Source organism: Crocodylus siamensis, chromosome 6, assembly GCF_052110815.1.
Source record: "Crocodylus siamensis isolate JL-2025a chromosome 6, ASM5211081v1, whole genome shotgun sequence".
In the NCBI taxonomy this organism is placed as follows: domain Eukaryota; kingdom Metazoa; phylum Chordata; order Crocodylia; family Crocodylidae; genus Crocodylus; species Crocodylus siamensis.
In genome coordinates, this window is record NC_143400.1 from 31,107,347 (window position 1) to 31,127,491 (window position 20,145).

The 20,145-nt window shown below is 46.6% G+C and overlaps 1 protein-coding gene across 1 annotated transcript in view; it reads left to right on the plus strand.

Moving 5' to 3' along the window:
• The window catches only part of LOC149862153 (substance-P receptor-like), a 75,927-nt gene that overhangs the window by 28,641 nt on the left and 27,141 nt on the right, over nucleotides 1-20,145 (plus strand). The window contains exon 2 of the mRNA XM_090052965.1: nucleotides 7,130-7,324. Within this exon, the coding sequence (XP_089909091.1) occupies nucleotides 7,130-7,324 (195 nt within the window). The remainder of the gene's footprint in view (nucleotides 1-7,129; nucleotides 7,325-20,145) is intronic.

A 20,145-nucleotide genomic window follows, 5' to 3' on the forward strand; every position in this document is an offset into this window, starting at 1 on the left:
CTAAAACTGAATCTAGCAGCAGGGAGCATGGGGAAGTTTGCATGCTGGGAGCATTGGGATCAGGCTGCTGATATTTCCAGGGATTTGGCCCTGGAGCGGCTACCTGTTGGGCTGCTAAGAGTCAACATGGAAAAGGCGGGGAATTGAGGACAAAGAGCCCCTCCTTTTTGTTACAGGACCTGCTGCTGAAGAAAATTTCAGTGTAAACCCCTTCCCCTGCTTCCCCTTCTGCAAATGGATGCTTCACCTCTCCTCCCTTCCCCCTGACCTGTTTCAAACAAAACAAGATGCTTGTATTAGGCTAGTGGGGGCCAACTTTTTGGGCAAGCATGCCACAAATTAATCCTGAGTCCTCCCCGAATGCCACCGCACCCCTTTTCCTTGCCTCTATTTGCTGCTCTGCTTTCTGCTCCCTGCCCTATCTGCCACTGTGCCCTCCCCAGTCTGCTGTGTGCCTCATGCGGAGGCTGCCCGTGCCACTCGAGCAATGCGCCGGCCACCCTGTATTAAGCGCTCATGCCTGCAAGGACTTGAGTTCCCACAGTTCTCACTAACTGCACTGTGAAGGGAAGGCTCTCGGCATATAACACAAGTGCATCTCGCAGTATCAAGTCCTTCATATGCTGGAAAAAGAGACCAAGAACTCAGCTGTCTTGGAGGTTGCATACATTCTTGTGCAGGTAGCCAAGGAGCTCTGCAAGGGAGAGCGGGGGAATGAATGAGACTGTAAGCTCTGTGACATGGGCTGTCTTTTGCTGCTCTTGTACACTGCCCAGTCTGGGGTGGGGACTGGTGCACACCTGGGTTTTATGGGTACCACTACAGTGCGCTGATCACGAGAGTGTAGCAATGCAGGACCTGGAATATGCATGAGACAGGAGTAAAATCTAACCAAGGAAAAGAAAATGTAAAGGGCTTGAGTTGCACAACATTCCCAACCCCCAGGAAGGAGTTGGAGGTGCAGACAAACACTGCAGCTTTAAAACAGCTAGGACAGCAGGAAAAGGCAGCTATGCACTGGGCTTCCCTGAAGCCTTGCACACAGTGGGCCAAATTCTCCTCTCGATGCTGCTGCTGGGATGCCCTTGCACCTACTGAGACAGCACCGGCAAAACAAAGTGGAATTTGGCTTAGTCTGTGACTCAGAAGCTGAGCCACCCATCCATGACAACAGACACATTTCCTTGGAACTGTTTCTCTTCTGGGAGGCAAGGCAGAGAGTTTCTCTTTCCTCTGCTTCGCAGAAGACACGGGTCAGATGAGACATTCCTGGGTATATTTGTCATCCTGCTTCTCCTGAATTCTTTCGGACACACTGATCTCCCAGTGCTCCCAGCCAGCCAGAGAGGTTCAAGACAACCCACGGGTGGGAACACGGAGAACACCGTCTGTTTCTCCCTGCTGTTTTCCCTGACAAGGTTTTAGAAGTCCAAGCTGAGCAGCAGGAAAAACAGCGGATGGTGCTCTTGTAGCATACGAGCTATGTTCTGGGCAGGTGAATAGGCTGGAAGCAGCAGCCTGGCGCAGTGCTGCACAGATGGTGCGACTGCTCTTCACGTTCCTTTCCGTGGACCACTTCCAAATGTGAGAGGACGGAGGCCTGGCTATGCATATTTCAATGAAGAGATACATTTCACTGGGCCAGGGGATGAGTGCTCTTTCCAAGAAAGGGAGGCAAGAGTGAAGGTTTGCCATGCCCGATTAAGGCTTCCGAGAGCACAGCATTGCAAAGCCAGACGTCAGACGGCTGAACTTCACCCTCCATTTCTGTCATAGTTAAGGCAGGGTACTTAACATATTAAATTTAATCCAATGTGTTAAAGTCTTGCCTAAGAGTTCCAGCCTGGACCAAGCATTACCCCCAAGATGACACAAGGGTTGGGTGGAGTGAGATTTGGACCCTTGCACCCTTAAACCCCAGTTCAGTGTCATAAGCATCAAGTTCCCTTTTCCTCTCTCATTTTCTTTCCTTTTGCATATCAACTGGTGCTTTACATTGTTCAGTGCATCTGGTAAAGATCATATAGCTTATGTCCAAGCCAATGCAGCACCCTTTTTCTACAAGGCTTCCCTGTAGCATCTGCAGATCTGTGTAATATTTTATATTGTAATACCAGAGTTGCTATGTAGTACTGAAAGCAGGGTGGAGATGCACCTTGTAGACTAACTGAATCAGAGAAAGACGCATAAGCTATTACACGACATTTTTATCATTACCTCTCCTTGAAGCAGTGGTTTTCAATCTTGTTAGACTCAAGGAACCCTTTGTTAGACTCAAGGCACCCTTGGAAAAGGTCAGCTCTTGGTTTTCACTCATTTTTTCACTACAGAAAAATAACAGAGCAATTCTTCTGTTCCCAAGAACTCAGCAAGCCCACAACAGGTGAGAAAGTTTTTAACACTCTGGATTCCTATCTGAAATCTCTGGGTTTCTCTTGTGAATCGCTCCTGCACCTCTAATGGTGCTGACACTACCTGGCAAACTTGCAAGGACCTCAAGGCACCCCAGGGTGCTACATCACCGTAGTTGAGAATCACTGCCTTAGAGTATGTGCAGGATTCAGTCTTGGGAGCAAAGCCGTGTTGTTTCTTGTATAAAGGAAGGTTTTTCTGTTGAGCCGTGGCAAGTAGCAAAGCTTAATATTTCTAAAGAGAATCAATTCTTGAGGCCAAGTTGCTCCCTGGGAAATGGCGTTTTGGCTGAGATTGTGGAAAAGGAGATTATCTGAAAGCTGTTGTGACCATCTCTGCTCAAGAACTGACATGTGCAGTGGTGATAAACAAGTTGTTGCAGCAGAGCCAGACTCTGCAGCACTGACTTCTTTTCCAACTGGAAGCTAACCTGCAAGGCATCAACATTTGTTCCTGCTACAGGGACCGGGTGAGGGGGAGTGTCATTTCTCCTTCCATATTATTTATCCTTGGCCTGTGACAAGTCTCATCTCACATTCATTGAATTATGGAATAGAAGGGTCGGGAAGGGCCCTCAGGAGGTCATCTAATTCAACCCCCTGCTCAAGGCAGAACTGTTCTTTCTTTTCTATAATTGAAGTAGTTTATTATTTATTGTTGTAATTATTTTCATAAAGCAAACAAAAATCCATTTTAAATATGGATTTTTCCCAGTCTCCCCTTGGCTTTATTCTAAAAGAATTAAAAAAAACACCAAAAGGAACCCAAACAACAACCACCAGGAAAAACTAGACTCATAGAAGAGCACCCCACCAGAGCCTATAACCTGAAAAGAGGTATTAATATAGATTAAAAAAAACCACTATGCATTTAAGTGAGGCAGACTCAGCCATTCAGATAGTTGAAGCAATAACTGTTTGCAGTTTAGCATCATGCTAAACACAAACACACTGCTCGTCCACAAGGGCAGTCCCACTCTACAAATTAATACTGCGGGATTAGACACAATACAGCCTCTCTCTTTGTATGGCTAAAGAACCAGCTGCTGCTTGGCTTTGGCTTGGTAAAGCAAGAAAATTAAAGAACTGATTCAGGAGATGAATTAACGCCATGAGTAAACCATTCTGGGTGCAATTATATACATACACTAATGAAGGGAAAAGGAAGTTAAAGAAGAAACAAAGAAAGATCATGTAGATAAAAGATGCAGAGGTGTAGCTCTCTATGTCAAGGAAAATCAAGCCGACATTGGCATCCAGGGTGGACAACTGGAGACTCTCTGGGTTAAAATTTGTGGTGAACAAGGCACAGGGGACACAACGGTGGGAGTCTACTACAGACCTCCTAGCCAGGATCAAGAGCTCGACCAGGAATTTGCCAGGAAACTGGCTGAGTCTGCATGCTCCCGCTGCATGGTGGTCATGGGAGACTTCACTACCCAGACATCTCGTGGGAAGAGCACTCGGCCAAATCTGAATGGTCACAAAGCTTCCTCATGTGCGTGGACAAGCTCTATCTGACTCAAGAAGTCTATGGACCGACAAGAGGCAAAGCACTGCTCGACCTGGTCCCCTGGTACTGGCAACAGGGGATGATCTTATCAGTGACCTAATGATCGAAGGGAAGCTGGGAGACAGTGACCATGAGCTGATTACCTTCACTATCCACTGTAAAGCTGGCAAGTCAGTCAACAATGCAGAAGTCCATGACTGCAGGAAAGCTAACTTTGACAAGCTCAGGAGGCATGTCGGTAAGCCCCAAGGGACCACGACCGCAGGAAGAGGGGAGTTCAGGAAGAGTGGTTGCTCCTCAAGGGAATGATCCTGAGAGCACAAGCAATGTCTATCCCATCTCGGAGGAAAGGCAGCAAAAGGGCACAGCAGCCCCCTTAGCTCTCCAGGGAACTAGTGGACCTCCTGAGTCTAAAAAGAAAGACCTATAAAGGATGGAGGACAGGATCCACCCCAAAGGAGGAGTACTCTGCACTGGTCTGGACCAGGAAAGCCAGGACTGCAACTGAACTCCAACTGGCTACACGTATCAAAGACAATAAAAAGTCCTTTTTTAGATATGTGGGGAGCTGGGGGAAAAGCAATGGTAACATTGGACCCCTGCTAAACCATATGGGACAACTGACAACCAATGCCCAGGAAAAAGCCAACCTGCCTAATGGGTATATTGTGTCAGTTTTTTACCCTTACCAAGGAATGGTCCTACTCAATATGGGACAGGACGGCCAGGGTGAGAGAAAACTGTTACCCTTCATCAGTGTAGACCTTGTGAAGGAACACCTTGAGAGGTTGGACACCTTCAAGTCAGCTGGCCCAGGCAGTTTACACACTAGGGTACGTAAGGAGCTGGCAAGCATCATAGCTCAGCCTCTGGCACGGGTCTTCAAGAACTCATGGCGCTCAGGTGAAATGCCCGAAGATTGGAAGAAGGCCAATGTGGCGCCCAAGAAAGGGAGGAAAGTAGATCCAGGGAACTATAGGCCCACAGCCTGACCTCCATCTTGGGGAAGATCTTGGAAAAAATTATCAAAGAGACCATTCTTGACAAACTGGCTGATGGCAACATCCTGAGGGATAGCCAGCATGGGTTTATTGCGGGTAGGTCTTGTTTAACCAATCTCATCTCCTTCTATGATCAGGTGAAATATTGCCTGGACACAGGAGAAGAGATTGACATCATATATCTTGATTTTAAAAAAGCCTTTGATCTGGTATCCCATGATCATCCCTTGGAAAAATTGGCCAACTGTGGCCTCGGTTGTATCACAGTCTGATAGCTAGGGAATTTGCTCTGAGATCAGACCCAGAGAGTGGTAGTCGATGGAAGTAAATCATCATGGCGTTCTGTGACCAGTTGGGTCCCGCAAGGCTCCATCCTTGGGCCTATACTTTTCAATATCTTTATTAATGATGTGGACGCTGGTGTCAGAAGCGGACTGGCCAAGTTCGCCAATGAAACCAAACTTTGGGGTAAAGCGTCCACACCTGAGGACAGGATGGTGACCCAGGCCAACTTAGGCTTCGAAAATGGGCAGTTGAAGACCTGATGGCGTTCGACACCAAAAAATGCAAGGTACTCCACCTTGGGGAAAAAATTCCTGCAGCACACTTATAGGTTTGGCAGTGCTACGTTTGCTAGCACCGTGGCCGAAAGGGACTTGGGGGTCATGATTCGCCACAAGATGAATATAAGCCACCAATGTGATGTTGCAGCTGATAAAGCAAGCAAAACTCTGGCTTGCATCCATAGATGCTTCTCAAGCAAATTCCAGGACATTATTCTCCCATGGTACTTGCAGCTGGAGTACTGCATCCAGTTTTGGGCTCCACAATTTAAAAAGGATGTGGAGAAGGTTGAGAGAGTGCAGAGGAGAACCACATGCATGATCAGAGGGCAGGAGAACAGGCCTTATGATGAGAGGCTGAGCGCCATGGGGCTCTTTAGCCTGAAAAAGCACAGGCTCACAGGGGACCTGGTGGCTGCCTACAAGTATACATCAGAATCTGGGGGAACGCCTATTCACCAGAGCACCCCAAGGGATGACAAGGTCAAATGGTCACAAGCTCCTCCAAGACCGTTTCAGGCTGGACATAAGGAAGAAGCTCTTTCCTGTCTGAGTCCCCAAGGCCTGAAACAGACAGCCTCCACAGGTGGTGCAAGCACCTACTCTGGAAACTTTTAAGAGACATTCAGACATTTATCTTGCTGGAATCCTTTGACCTCAGCTGACTTTCTGGAGCAGGGGGCTGGACTCGATGATCTTCCGAGGTCCCTTCCAGCCCTAATGTCTATGAAATCTATGAAAAGCAGCAGGGTCAGACTATTTCACTTCCAACAAAAGCCTGCAGCATGAATCCACCAAGTAAAAGCATGCGACTATTACTTACATGCTCTGAGGGACATCTCAGAAGTTGTCAGGGAGCGACACAGATCTTGCCTTCCAAGTACAGCTACTGTAATTACTGCTGTTTCCATTGCTCTTTCAGGGAAGGTAGATGCCACAATTCGTGTGATGAACTTGGCCAGTAGCGCCAGTCAAGAACAAATTTTATGATGTAGGTACTTGTCCACCTGGACCTGGATTAAGAGGTCGTTATACAGAAGTCTCTCAACAGTGCTTGGATATAGCGCTGGGTGCCAAGTTTGACAAATGTCACCTTTCCAATTCCACAACTAGTCGTGTTTTGTCACATTCATTCCTCACTCCAAATTCTGCACAGATATGCTGCAGAGCATGTTTCGGTCCCCAAACCATCTAGAGCTAAAAAAGAATTTTAACAAAAGAGCTTTCCCAAAATGGGAAAAGCTATTAAAAGAGGGGTTTGAGAAAGACACTGGAGAAAAATCATTCACAGCTAAACTGAGAAACTACCAAGTTGCTGCAGCCAAATCCTTAACTGTAGAAGTCAGGATGTCTAATATCACACTGCTCCATGGGGCTGTGTGTCTAAGGACACAAAGCATGCATATAAGCTATGTGTTAGGGCCTACATCAACCCCCCTGCCTGTTTCAACAGCCTACTACTTCAGGGTTCATTATAACATACAGGAGCCTGGGCCTTCTGACTTTGGTGTCACTGAGAAGTTCTTTACTGTATTAACTGACCCACTGATTGAAAGCGCAGAACCTGGGTCTTTTCATTTCCACATGGTGTTTCTACATTTTTAAAGCCCTGACCTCTCTCTTTCTCTTTCTCTGTTGCAGGTACATGGCTATTATCCACCCACTGCAACCCAGGCTGTCGGCCACAGCCACCAAGGTGGTCATTGGCATCATTTGGTTCTTGGCTTTGCTGCTGGCATTCCCGCAGGGCTACTACTCAATGACGAAAAAGCTGTCCAGCAGGGTGGTGTGTTTCGTGCATTGGCCAGTGCTGGAAACCAAGGTGTACGAAAAAACGTGAGTCTTCTCTTTGATAGAGCTGGGAAAGAACAGAAAGGAAGTAAAATGGTATGAAACCCCCAAGCAGAGAAGTAGGTGGGGAAGGACTCAAGATACCTTACAATTGCGGGGTATCTGTTGGTATGGAATATGTCCATCTGATCCCAGGTAATACCCCCTGCCCATTTCACACTACCCTATCCCATATACTCTTTATGTTCTAGGGTGTGAAGGAAAATTCTTCCAGCTCACAAGGCATGTCACCCCTGTACCCAGAAAACAACTTCATCATCACAGTAATATTTAATATAGTAGCTCAGCTTTTACCTAAGGATCTCAGACCACTTTACAAAGTCTTAGCACAAGATAAGGGAACAGGCAGAGAGAACTGAAGAGACTTACCTCAGATGGCAACATGGTAGAACCAAAAAAAGAGGATCCAGGTCTCTTGAATTCCAGACTGCCTCTGATCTAATGTAATGACCTAATCCCATTAAAAAACCCAACATAACTGTGCAACTAATTACCAATTTCCCTTTTAGTGTTAGTAAGGATGTAGCTCAATGCTAAGTAAATCCCATAATGTTGCATCCATTGTACTTTTTGTTTGCACAATGGTAGATTTATTGTCTGTTTTGGAAAAGGTACATGCTCTTGGGGTTAAGAGCTTCTACATAGTTTTTCCCTGTCCTACCAGACAGGAGGTAGAGATGTGGTGATTATAAAAAAACAATGGGTTAGCTTTGCTGGAGGCCTTCCATTCAATGGCTTACCCAGCTTAAACTCAAGGAGGTCAGAGTGGCTGGTCAACACATTACTGGTACCATGTATTAATCACTGAGAACTAACCAATACAATATAATCACTGCTTTAGCTTCAACACATCTGCAACAAGAATGACCTGCTGCACTAACCTGCAATTTTAAAATGACGGTGCGGGAACCAACTTCCAAGAGAAGTGGTGCTGGCTCCTACCCTGGGGGTCTTTAAGAGAAGGCTAGATGTACACCTTGCTGGGGTCGTTTGACCCCAGTACTCTTTCCTGCCATGGCAGGGGGTCGGACTAGATGATCTACTCAGGTCCCTTCCGACCCTAGAAACTATGAAACTATGAATTTGGATTTTCATGTTCTACAATTTGGAATTTTCACATGAAACAAAACATTTGGAAATGCTGCCTGCATCAGAACATTTGATAAAATCAAAACATTTCTTTTTTATTCCATTTCAGCTTCTATTTTTTTTTATAATTCATTAAATGAATTCAATGGAGTCAATGAAGGCAACACATTCCATATGTTATATTTGAATTTTTTCCCCCAAAAGTTTACTGAAATTGTAAGTTCCCACAAAACGTTTTGATTTTAAGGAAGTGGAATTTTGGCAACAGAAACCTCCTCCACTACACATTTTGTCCAGTTCGACCATTTGACCTCTATTTTCAGCAAGTACTAGAGTACAAGCAAATATAAACAAACAAAAAAACCAGTTTTAAGAGCCAGCCTCTGAAGAACTTGCTCACATTGGATAGTGCTTTACCAATAAGCCACCTCATTTATTTCACCTGTATAGAGAGGGCCCTAGGTAACAAACCCCACCGCCTATCATCTTGCAATGCAGGTAAAATACAAGTTAAATTGGATCTGTTATGACAGATGATCAAAATACTACACCCAAGTGAATGTTCTGCCTGGCTGCATTCTGTTCTCCAAGGCTAGCTCTTGATGGAAATGTCATAGAGAGACGACAGAACATGATAATCAGTCTGCATTGATGCAGATGGGTTTTGCATTACTCTTATCATTTATACATGCCGCTTAATATGGCTTTATTTCAGACGGGAACTTTCATACACACTGCACTTCATAGAGCAAATACAATTCAGAGGAAAATGGAAAAATCGAGACACAGCAGAAAGACTTGGACAAAACAGGGGGAATTCAGAGTCGAGCAACAAAAATGATCAAGGGACTAGACTGACGGGGGAAAGATCAGAGGATAAACTGTTGAGGCTGTAAGTGCAGTACTTTGAGGACCATCTCTAGGGAACACCAAAAAGAGAGAGAAACTGTTTAGAGGTGGGCTAAGGCAAAGAATCTGGGGACAACAACATTAAGTTAGGCCAAAGAAATATTGATATTAATGTTGGCTGCTAAGGACTATTCCATAGTCATAAGGCATATTAGATTATGAAAAACCCTTCAAGGGATCAAGGGAAGCCCACACAAATTAGGCAAAGCACTACTATGTACACAGAGAATGGCTCTGCATGAAGGGATGGCTCCTTCCAGCTCTTATCTCAATGGGCCTATGATTATATGGTAATACCATTTCTCCTATGTGCTTGAAGCTCTTATGTCTTACACTTCAGAGACACCCCCTTGGAGTACACGGACTCTTCCCAGCTGCTATTTTGGCAGTTCAGCCTTGCTGAGCAGGCCTCAGGATGTGCTGAACCTAAGAAATTCATATCCATTGGATACGTAAAGGAAGACAGGCTTTGTGTATAGTAAAAAGGCTCTGTTGAACCAGATAGGGATAAAACCAATAGGGATACATTACAAACTACACTGAAAATCCTGTAGCATCCTATAGAAAATAAAAGCCTCTCTGAGTGTTTTGAAACATACTGTAGAGTTCACAGTAGTGGTATGATCCTCTGTTAAATCATATGGAATAGTTTGCAAGCACAGAGGGAGGAGATTACTCCATATAGCAAATTCTGTAGGAATTTTCATACAGATTTTTCTATTTCCAAGGAATTGACTTAGCCCTAATTAGTACAAATCTGTCCTTTGGCACCTGGCTTACTCACTTTTGTGCAGCTCTCTTGTGAGATCCAGCATGGCTCCTTGCTTCTCACCAAAGTCACTTGCAGGTCATCGTTCATGCTCATTAAGCCCTTAAGGTTAGACAGTCAGGTGTTCTTCACACACACGTGTGATACATAAACCTGAGCAGAATTGGCAGATGACTGGTCTGGTAGGAGTTCTTCCAGTCTGAATACATTTTACCCCCACTGAGGTTTCATTTAATTATTTCTGGCATTTCAAAAGGTTCTGGATGGCCCCACTGCTTTTGACAGCACAACAGCCTTCTGTGCTTTCCACTTTGATGTCTGGGAGGCTGGCTGCGTCTGTTCCTTTCTAAAGCAGCTTGTCGTATGGCAAGTTAAATGTCATGAGTTAAAAAAGACATTAGTGATCTAAAATCTTGTGAAATGATCAATTAAGCCCTGGCCCAGGAGTCTCATTATCAAACTATGTGGTGCACTGGAGCCAAAGCAAAAAGATTCTGCAAGAGCCATTTGAAAGATCCCACAGTGCAAAGCAGGTAATGGCCCAGAATTCATATGAGATATGGTTTAGTTAATTAACTGTGACAGGGGAATGGCAAAACATTAAGAGACATTCTTTATTGTTTGCATACTTGGAGAGACAGGCATGGCCTTGAGAGCTTGTCACCTAAATACACAATGGACAAGACACCTGCTTCAGGCTATGCTGCACATCAGTGACAGAGCAGAGACTAGGAATCAGGTTGCCTGACATCCAGTCCGGTACCCTGAACCACAGTCTTATGCAGCATTACTTACTGACTCCTTCATCCTCGGGTGCTGAGGGAATTGGCTGGTGTCATTGCAGAGCCATTGGCACGGCTGTTTGAGGACTCCTGGTGCTCGGGCCAAGTCCCTGAGAACTGGAAAAGGGCCAATGTGGTCCCTATTTTCAAGAAGGGAAGGAAGGAAGAGCCTGGCAACTACAGACCAGTCAGCCTCACTTCTATCCTGGGGAAGGTCTTTGAAAAAATTATCAAGGGCCACACTTGTGAGAGCCCTGCAGGGGAAGCGATGTTGAGGGGTAACCAGCATGGGTTGGTGCAAGGCCGATCCTGCCTGACTAACCTGGTCTCTTTCTATGACCAGGCAACAAAGAGTTTAGATGGGAAGGAGGAAGTTGATGTCGTCTTCTTGGACTTCCAGAAGGCCTTTGACAGTGTCCCACCCAATTCTGGTGGGCAAGCTGAGGGACTGCGGCACTGACAAATGCACGTTCACATGGGTGGCAAACTGGCTCCAGGGGTGAACCCAGAGGGTGGTGGTGGATGGGTTGATGTTGACCTGGGAGGGTGTGAGCAGCGGAGTCCCCCAGGGCTCGGTCCTTGGGCTGATGCTGTTCAATATCTTCATTAGTGACCTGGACGAGGGTATGGAGAGCACCCTGTTCAAGTTCACTGATGATACCAAGCTGTGTGGTAAAGTGAATACACCGGCAGGCAGGGACCGCATCCAGGCAGACCTGGATAGGTTAGAGAAGTGGGCGGATTTGAACAGGATGCGGTTCAACAAGGACAAATGCAGGGTGCTGCACCTGGGGAGAGGGAACCAGCATTGTGGTTACAGGTTAGGGACTGACCCTCTCGGCAGCACAGAGGCAGAGAGAGATCTTGGAGTCATGATTAACTCCAGGATGAATATGAGTCGCCAGTGCGACGAAGCAATAGGCAGAGCCAACCGCACCCTGTCGTGCATCAACAGGAGCATCACTAACAGGTCCAGAGAGGTCTTTCTCCCCCTCTATGCAGCGCTGGTCAGGCCGCAGCTGGAGTACCGTGTCCAGTTTTGGGCGCTGCACTTCAAGAAGGATGTGGAGAACCTGGAGTGGGTCCAGAGGAGGCCACTCGTATGGTTGGGGGCCTCCGTGGCCAGCCCTATGAGGAGAGGCTGAGGGACCTGAATCTCTTCAGTCTCCGCAAGAGGAGACTGAGGGGGGATCTTGTGGCTGCCCACACCCTTATCAGGGGCCAGCAGCAGGGACTCGGGGAAAGTCTGTTCACCAGGGCCCCCCTTGGAGACACCAGAACAATGGCCACAAGCTGAGGGAGGAGAGGTTTAGGTTAGATATCAGGAAGAACTACTTCACTGTAAGGGTGGCCAGAGCCTGGAATAGGCTCTCCAGAGAGATGGTGCTCTCACCTTCCCTGGAAATCTTCACAAGGAGACAGGATAGGCACCTGGCTGGGGTCTTATGACCCCTGCCACCCCCAGTGCTCCTTCCTGCCCATGGCAGGGGGTCGGACTCGATGATTTGTCTAGGTCCCATCTGACCCATTGATTCTGTGATTCCTTCGAGGAGCTCCAAGCTTGTGCATGTTAAGTTGACAGCCTGATAGAACCAAACACCTGCCTATTAGGGCTACTGTTTAGATGCAAGTGCATGTACAATTTTTTACGTGCTCTAATTCATGGATTTGAAACCAAATGAGAAGTCTCAGGAATTCAGAATACATTTGGCTGGATGGATTGTCTTGGATGGCTGGAAGTATGTCTTGGAGGCTGGAAGTGACCCAAGTAACATAACCCTTGCTATCAGTATGACTTTTCATGCATCCTTCCTTGTCTAAAAGCCGCAAACAAGAAAAACAATAGGTGAATTTCTCTGGTTAGGGAGACAGGAAGAGAACCAAAGCTTCGGTCTTTGAGTGGCAGGCACTGGGAAATACATTTTTTTGTCATAGCTTCATAGAAAGTTAGGGTTGGAAGGGACCTCAGGAGGTCATCTAGCCCTCTGTTCAAAGCAGGACCATTCCCAACTAGATCATCCTATTCCAGTGTTTTACTACCCTCCTAGTGAGAAAATTCTTCCTAATACATAACCTAAACGTCCCTTGCTCCAACTTGAGACCATTGCTCCTTGTTCTGTCATCTGCCACCACTGAAAACAGTCCAGCTCCATGAAGGCTCCATGTATCCTAGGTATTTCATTTTCTAATCACGTTTTGTTAGGTACAGTGACATTGCCACTATAATACGAACCTGGGGAATGCTTATAAAAAATTTGTGTTACGTTTTTAAAGAAGAGTTCATTAAACCTTCCGTGGTAACATTAGCTTCTGCTACAAGGAAAGTACAGTAAGATGCTAAGAACAGCTGTCACGTGCTTTGGGCTCTATCTCCTGCAGCAGGGCTGCTTTGCTTAAAGCACAACCAGCTCTCAGTAGAGGCATCACTTTTGTTACTATGAATTATATTTGGTATTCCCAGAAACCCCAGCCTCAGGTCAGGACCCAGCCGTGCTAGGTGCTGTACAAACACCACAAAAGGACAATCCCTACCTCAGAGGGCTTACAGTAAAAAATGTAGGACAAGGGAAAAGAGAAGGATACATAGAGAGAAATGAGATGGCAAGGAAACAATGAGATGATGTAAGTCAGTATGTTATATAGTGTTATATAACTAGTACAGTGTTATGGTGTTTAAGAGTCTCTATACTAATACTAGGAGCATGGGAAATAAGCAGGAGGTACTCACACTCCTGCTTGCAAACAAAAACTTTGACATGGTTGGGCTAGCTGAAACCTGGTGGGACCCTACCCATGATTGGGAAGTAGGCATTGAGGGATATAGGCTGTACAGGTGGGATACAGTAGGGGAAAAAAAGGTGGGGGGTGTTACTCTCCATGTTAAGGAGCAATATACATCTTCTATAATCAAGATGAGACCAGAGGAGAAGCAAATTGAGGTATTGTGGGTCAGAATACAAGGGGGCCAGGGCAAAGGGGCTTGGTAGTGGGAGTCTACCAGAGATTGGCACACCAGGAGGATGATCTAGACCTAAAATTTGCAAGGCAGCTCTCAGAGGCCATACAGTCAGGAGACATGGCTGTCACGGGTGACCTAAACTACCCTGACATCTGCTGGGAGGAGCAGTCAGCCAGGTCTAACCATTCACGTAGATTTTTAACCTGCATACAGGGCCTTCACCTAAACCAGGAGGTATAGTCCTGCTAAGGGAAACGCCTTACTGGACTTGGTGTTGGCTACAGGGGATGACCAGGTAGGGGATCTGCAGATACAAGGTAACTTAGGGGACAGTGACCATCATCTGATTGAATTTACTATCTGGTGAAGGGTGGGAAAGATAACCAGCAGGGCAGAAGTGCTAGACTTCAGAAAAGCCAACTTCAGTATGCTCAGGAGATTAGTTAGTGAGGCACTGATGAGCAGGGGCATTGGTGAGATGGGGAGTCCAGGAAGGGTGGTTGTTCCTAAAGGGAGCGATCCTTCAGGTGCTGAAGGAGACAATCCCATTCTGCATGAAAGGGGGCAAAGGGGCCAAGAAACCCTCTTGGCTGAAAAGGGAAATCCAGAAAAGCCTAGGGGCAAAAAAAAAAGGCATACAGGCTGTGGAAGCAGGGAGTAGCTACCAAGGAGGAGTACACCTACTTGGCTCGCACTTGCAGGGAGCCAGTTAGAAAGACCAAAGCTGCAATGGAGCTTAGGCTGGCAACGAAAATTAAAGACAACAAAAACTCCTTCTACAGGTATATAGGGAGCAAAAAGAAGGTGCAGTGTAACATAGGACCCCTACAGAGCAGACTAGGGCAATTGGTGACTGCTAGAAGGGACAAATCTAAGCTCTTCAATGAGTTTTTTGCTTCTGTATTCCTGAATATGGACTAGGACAAATCTCCCAATTAGATTATAGATGAGCACAGGAGGGAAGTGAGCCCACCAACTGTTAGCACCAACTTAGTGAAGAGACACTTGGAAGGGCTGGATGTGTTTAAGTCAGCTGGACCAGATGATCTTCATCCAAGGGTGCTGAAGGAATTGGCCAGTGTCATAGTGGAGCCACTGTCACGGCTGTTTGAGCACCTATGGTGCTCTGGTTAGGTCCCAGAGGACTGGAAAAGGGCCAATGTGGTCCCTATTTTCAAGACGGGGAGGAAGGAGGATCCGGGTAACTATAGGCCAGTTACCCTCACCACTATCCTTGGGAAAACCTTTGAAAAATGTATTAAGGATCACATTTGTGGGAGTCCAGCAGGAAAAATAATGCTGAAGGGCAACCAGCATGGGTTCATAGCAGGTAGATCCTTCCTGACTAACTTTATTTCTTTTTATGACTAGGTCTCAAAATGCTTAGATGCAGGGGACAAGGTAGATGTCATCTACCTAGATTTTAAGAAAGTCTTTGATACAGTATCTCATAAATAAACTGAGCGACTGTGACATAGTTGATTACATGGTCAGGTGGGTGGCAAATTGGCTAATGGGACACACCCAGAGAGTGGTGGTAGATGGGTCGGCATTGACCTGGAAAGATGTGGGCAGTGGAGTTCCCCAAGATTCAGTCCTTGGACCAGTGCTGTTCAATGTCTTCATCAGTGACTTGGATGAGGGCGTAGAGAGCACTCTGTCCAAATTTGCAGATGACACCAAATTTTGGGGTAAAGAAACACACTAGCGAGCAGGGAATGAATCCAGGCAGATCTGGACGGGTCGGAGAAGTGGGCAGAACAGATTAGGATGCAATTCAACAAGGCCAAATGCAAAGTGCTGCACCTAGGGAGAAGGAATCACCAGCACACTTACAGGCTGGGGGATGACCCTCTCAGCAGCACTGTAACAGAAAGGGATCTCGGAGTCATAGTTGACTCCCAAGATGAACGTGAGTCGTCAATGTGATGAAGTGATCAGTAAAGCTACCTGCATTTTATCGTGCATTAGCAGATGCATCATGAACAGGTCCAGGGAGGTGATACTCCCCCTCTATGTGGCACTGGTGAGGCTGCAGCTGGAGTACTGCATCCAGTGTCAGGCACTGCACTTCAAGAGGGATGTGGATAACCTTGAGAGGGTTTGGAGGAGGGCCACTCATGTGGTTTGGGGCTTGCAAGTAAGGCCCCACAAGGAGAGATTGAGAGACCTCTGCAAGAGAAAGCTGTAGCCATCAACAAATTTATTGGGGAGGGGAAGCAAAGGATAGGAGATGCTCTGATTACCAGGGCACCCCTTGGAGTAAATAGAAATAATGGCCACAAACTGACAGCAGATTCAGATTTAACATCAGGAAGAACTTCTTCATGGTAAGGGTTGCCTGCTTGGGCCTGAGACCACAGCACGTTGAGCTGGGTCAGAGCAGCCCCGGCTGGCAGGGCACCTGGGGGGAAGGGGGTGAGGTCAGCCTGCTAGCCTGGGGCTGCTCCGACCCAGCTCACTGTGCTGCAGAGGGGCCGTCTGGGGCACGAGGGTGCTTCAGTGTGGGGCTAGCCGACAGGCAGCCCTTGCACTGAAGCACCCTTGTGCCCCGACCAGCCCCAGCAGCATCTACATATGCAATGCAGAAGTGTAAATAACTTCGCTGTAGGATAGTACTTATGTCTGGCACTACTATCCTATAGCAGATTTAATTAGTTTACTCTATCCTAATAGCCCCACATATGTAGATGGTGACACTTTATTGCGGAGTTACTTAATCAGCTCAGCAGTAAACATGTCATGTAGACGTGTCATGTGTGAGAAAAACCAACTGCTGTTGAGAGCCGAAGTCCTGATTTTTAATGGGATCATACAGATCCCCCAACCTAAACAAACAGCATCCCTGGCAGGGATGGTGGGGGGAGCTTCTCCTGCCACAGCTGGCACTAAAGTTCCTCATGGGGAATTATGGAGTTCAGTCTGTGATCGGGGGCTCACTTGTTGCTGGGGAAAGGAAGATGCTAAAAGCAAAGTTCAGTGCCTCGTGACCCATCTCTGTCCTCACCTCCAGCCTGTCACATGCATTCAGTGCCTACTTCATTGGGATGCAGCACAGCGCCAGCTTGTTACTTTGTTCATGAGTATATGCCATCATCTAATTAAGCCAGTCGGGTTTCAGAATTGAGCAGGTCATTAGTCCGAATCTTCAGACTTGGCTCAGAGGCAGAGCACAGATCCGATACTTGTTAACAGCCTGGGGCTGTAATCACTACATCAGTGAACAAATTATTTTTTGCATTAGCAGACACCCAGAGACAGCGGAAGTAGAATGACCTCATTTCTCCATCAACGCCTAACCTTTGCCTTTGATAAAACCTGGGGAAAAGGGGTGGTGCATACGTCATTTACTTAATTCCCGCTGTCTTCCTTCAGAAGCAGTAGTTTTAGAAACAGCATGGCCTTCCCAGTACCCTCGTTTTAACAGCACACAAACATTAACAGATTAGGGAAGCCCTTAAAAGGACCAGATGCTTAGATACACAGACAAGATGATCTTACCGGCTAGGCATAAGTTTTGCAAGCGTTTTCCCCTCCACAAGTGCACACATGCCCACCCTGACTTGAACTATCAGCAGAGGACAAGCAGCAATCAATACTTAGGAGGGGCTTAAACACAGACATCTAGATAAAAAAAGAGAGATAGAGGAAGTTTCTTTTCTATGTGGACAGATGAACTTGCAGACCTATTCCAGACTAGTTTCCCATATGGCCGCTGTGTCCCAGAATAATTATTCAACTTTGGAAACAGTGCTTATTCCGAAATAAAAATCACTTTCATTCTGGAACAGGTTGCCCACACAAAGGATTGTTAGACCCTGACTCCATGCGGTGCCCAACAACTAGGGTGACGACGATCCAATTGCTCATGGATGCTGGTACTCATTAGCCAGAGCAAGCAGGGAGCAAACACCACCACACATTGCTCCCAACAGCTTTATTCAGAATGGAGACAGCTTCAGGTGAGCTCCCGCACAGACGCACAGCCCGTGAAACCCAGGGAGCAGCCCTGAACAATACTTTTTTCCATATTTATACACCTTGGTTCATACATATTAACATTCACTTCACTTAGGTCCCTCCTTGGGTTCCACCCATTTCTCCTCCCATCTCAAGCTCCTCCTCTGTTTGCTTCATTAGCATGAAATTGCCTATGCATTTACTTCATTTACACGCCTCTGCTAAGAGTGCATGCCTAAGACCATGAACTCGGGTACTCTTGATCACTTGCTGGTTCTTTCTAGTTTTCTGCTGACTGCAGTGGCTCCTCCAAGGTCTGGCCTCTTTCTTGTCTCTTAATGATAGCTAGTTCGCATTCTGTTTCCTTTTGCCCAGTGATTTATTTCATCCTGAATACTATTCCCTTTGTTAAAGAAACTACTTGCCTAAGCATCTGCAAGGTTATTTTAATACATCATTTTGCCTTGTGACCAGCAGCCTTGCTGGGACACAGATTAAAGCCTTATTCCAGGTGCAGATTCAGTGCTCCCCAATAACCGATTGATTGTCACCCTAACAGGGATCTCTTCTAGAATACACAAATCATACTGCAATAGCTGAAAATAGAAATGGCCATATCAGGTAATTTCCTCCACATGGAAAAAGCCTTAATGAGAAAATCAGAAGTCAGGGTTGGGACTTACAGGATCTTTTTCTGCTTCAGCCACAAGCAATCATTTAGCTCCTCTTCTGTAAAATGGGAACATCAGCACAGTGATTGAGTGTTTAAAGGCTTGGATGCCTTCAAAGGAAAAAGCATTCCCAAGAATATCTATCATAGGGAGATACAGTGGAAGCAGCTCAGTGACCATGCTCAGAAATGCTAGACATAGGCAGTACTGATCCCTTCCCTGAAAGAAGGCTCTACTTCCAGCAGGGCAGGTAAACTTAAGTTGCCTCAAATGGAGAAGCACTAATGTACCAGAAGAATGCCTCTCCCAGGCTCCCTTGAACATTATCTTGGGAACTTGCATGCTTCACTTCTGAGCAGGAGACAATGATGCCTTGTTTCATTCACCTGCTGCACCGCTGAATTATTGAAGTGCTGTTTTTGTGGGCTAAAGAAAGAGTCCTATTCAGCCTAGAGGCTTTCTTCCCTAGCTGGAAAAGTGATCCTCAGGGTCCCAGAAGGTAGAAAAATAATAGCTAGGCAAGAGCCCAAGCAAAAATCAACCTCTGGCTCCCTACGTAACTGCAAATGTGCAGCTGTCAGTGGCTCCTTGAAAACTATTGGGCAGTCTTGTAAATACAAGGATGTTTCCAGCTCTGCTCTACTCATACAATAGTGCCAAAAGAGGCAAACCTGTGCAGCTCATCTCTACAGCTGCCTGCCATTCCCTAACCCTGGCAGACCTGGGAAAACGCAAGCATCCATTCCTGGGGTTTACTCCGGCCATTCTCCACACCACTCCTTCCAGACAGGGTTCAATGCTCCTGCTTAACATTCATCCCAGGTGCTCTGCTACCCTCAAGTGCTGTCTAGTGTCACATCAGCTGAAGGAAAAGACCCACCCTGGCGATCTTCAGAAAGTGTCATGGTGCCTACCTTGCTGGACCATCTGACCCCAGCTGTCTTTCCTGTTCAAGTGCAGTGGGGGCTGGACCTGATGGTCTTGTAAGGTCCCTTCTAGACCCTAACAACTATGAATCCAGAAAAGAGCTCCAAGCCTCAGGCGTACCATGGGCAGAGCTCTCTGTTTTGCATTCTGATGGCCCCTCTAAACCCTGGGTATCCAGACTCAGGCTGTTAGGAACCTGAAATGCTCTGTGAATGTGTCACACTTGGTTGTCTACTCCTTGAGTCAAGACCTGAGACAGGTATTGTAGAAAATGAAAGGCAATGCAAGGGTGATAGCTCAGTCCAAGCTGCTCTGGGCTTCTCCCAGGCTTGTGTTGGTTTTCTGCACAAGGGTTTTCCCCCATCCGGGATGTTCTTGGGTTTTCTTCTTCCTCTGAGCACTGGACATTGGCCATAGCTGAATGTGGCAGACTGGCTGGAGTGTGCTAGTGCTCCTACTGGTACTGGGAAACCCTGCAGCTGTCTGGAAGGTGGGTCAGCAATAGAAACACATAGTCTCGAGCTCACTGAGCTTACAGTTTCAACAGACAAGCAGGAGAGTGGCAAGGTTATTAGACCCCCCCTTACAGAGATCACTTGCACTTGAATCTGGTAAAGCTGGGAACTGACCCCAGCTCTCCTTATCTCCAGGACAGCACCTGGCCCATGCAGGCAGGGCTCTCTGTAGCCTTTTCCCTCTCCACTACATTGCCAAGGAAAAGCCCTGTTCAGTTAGTGAAA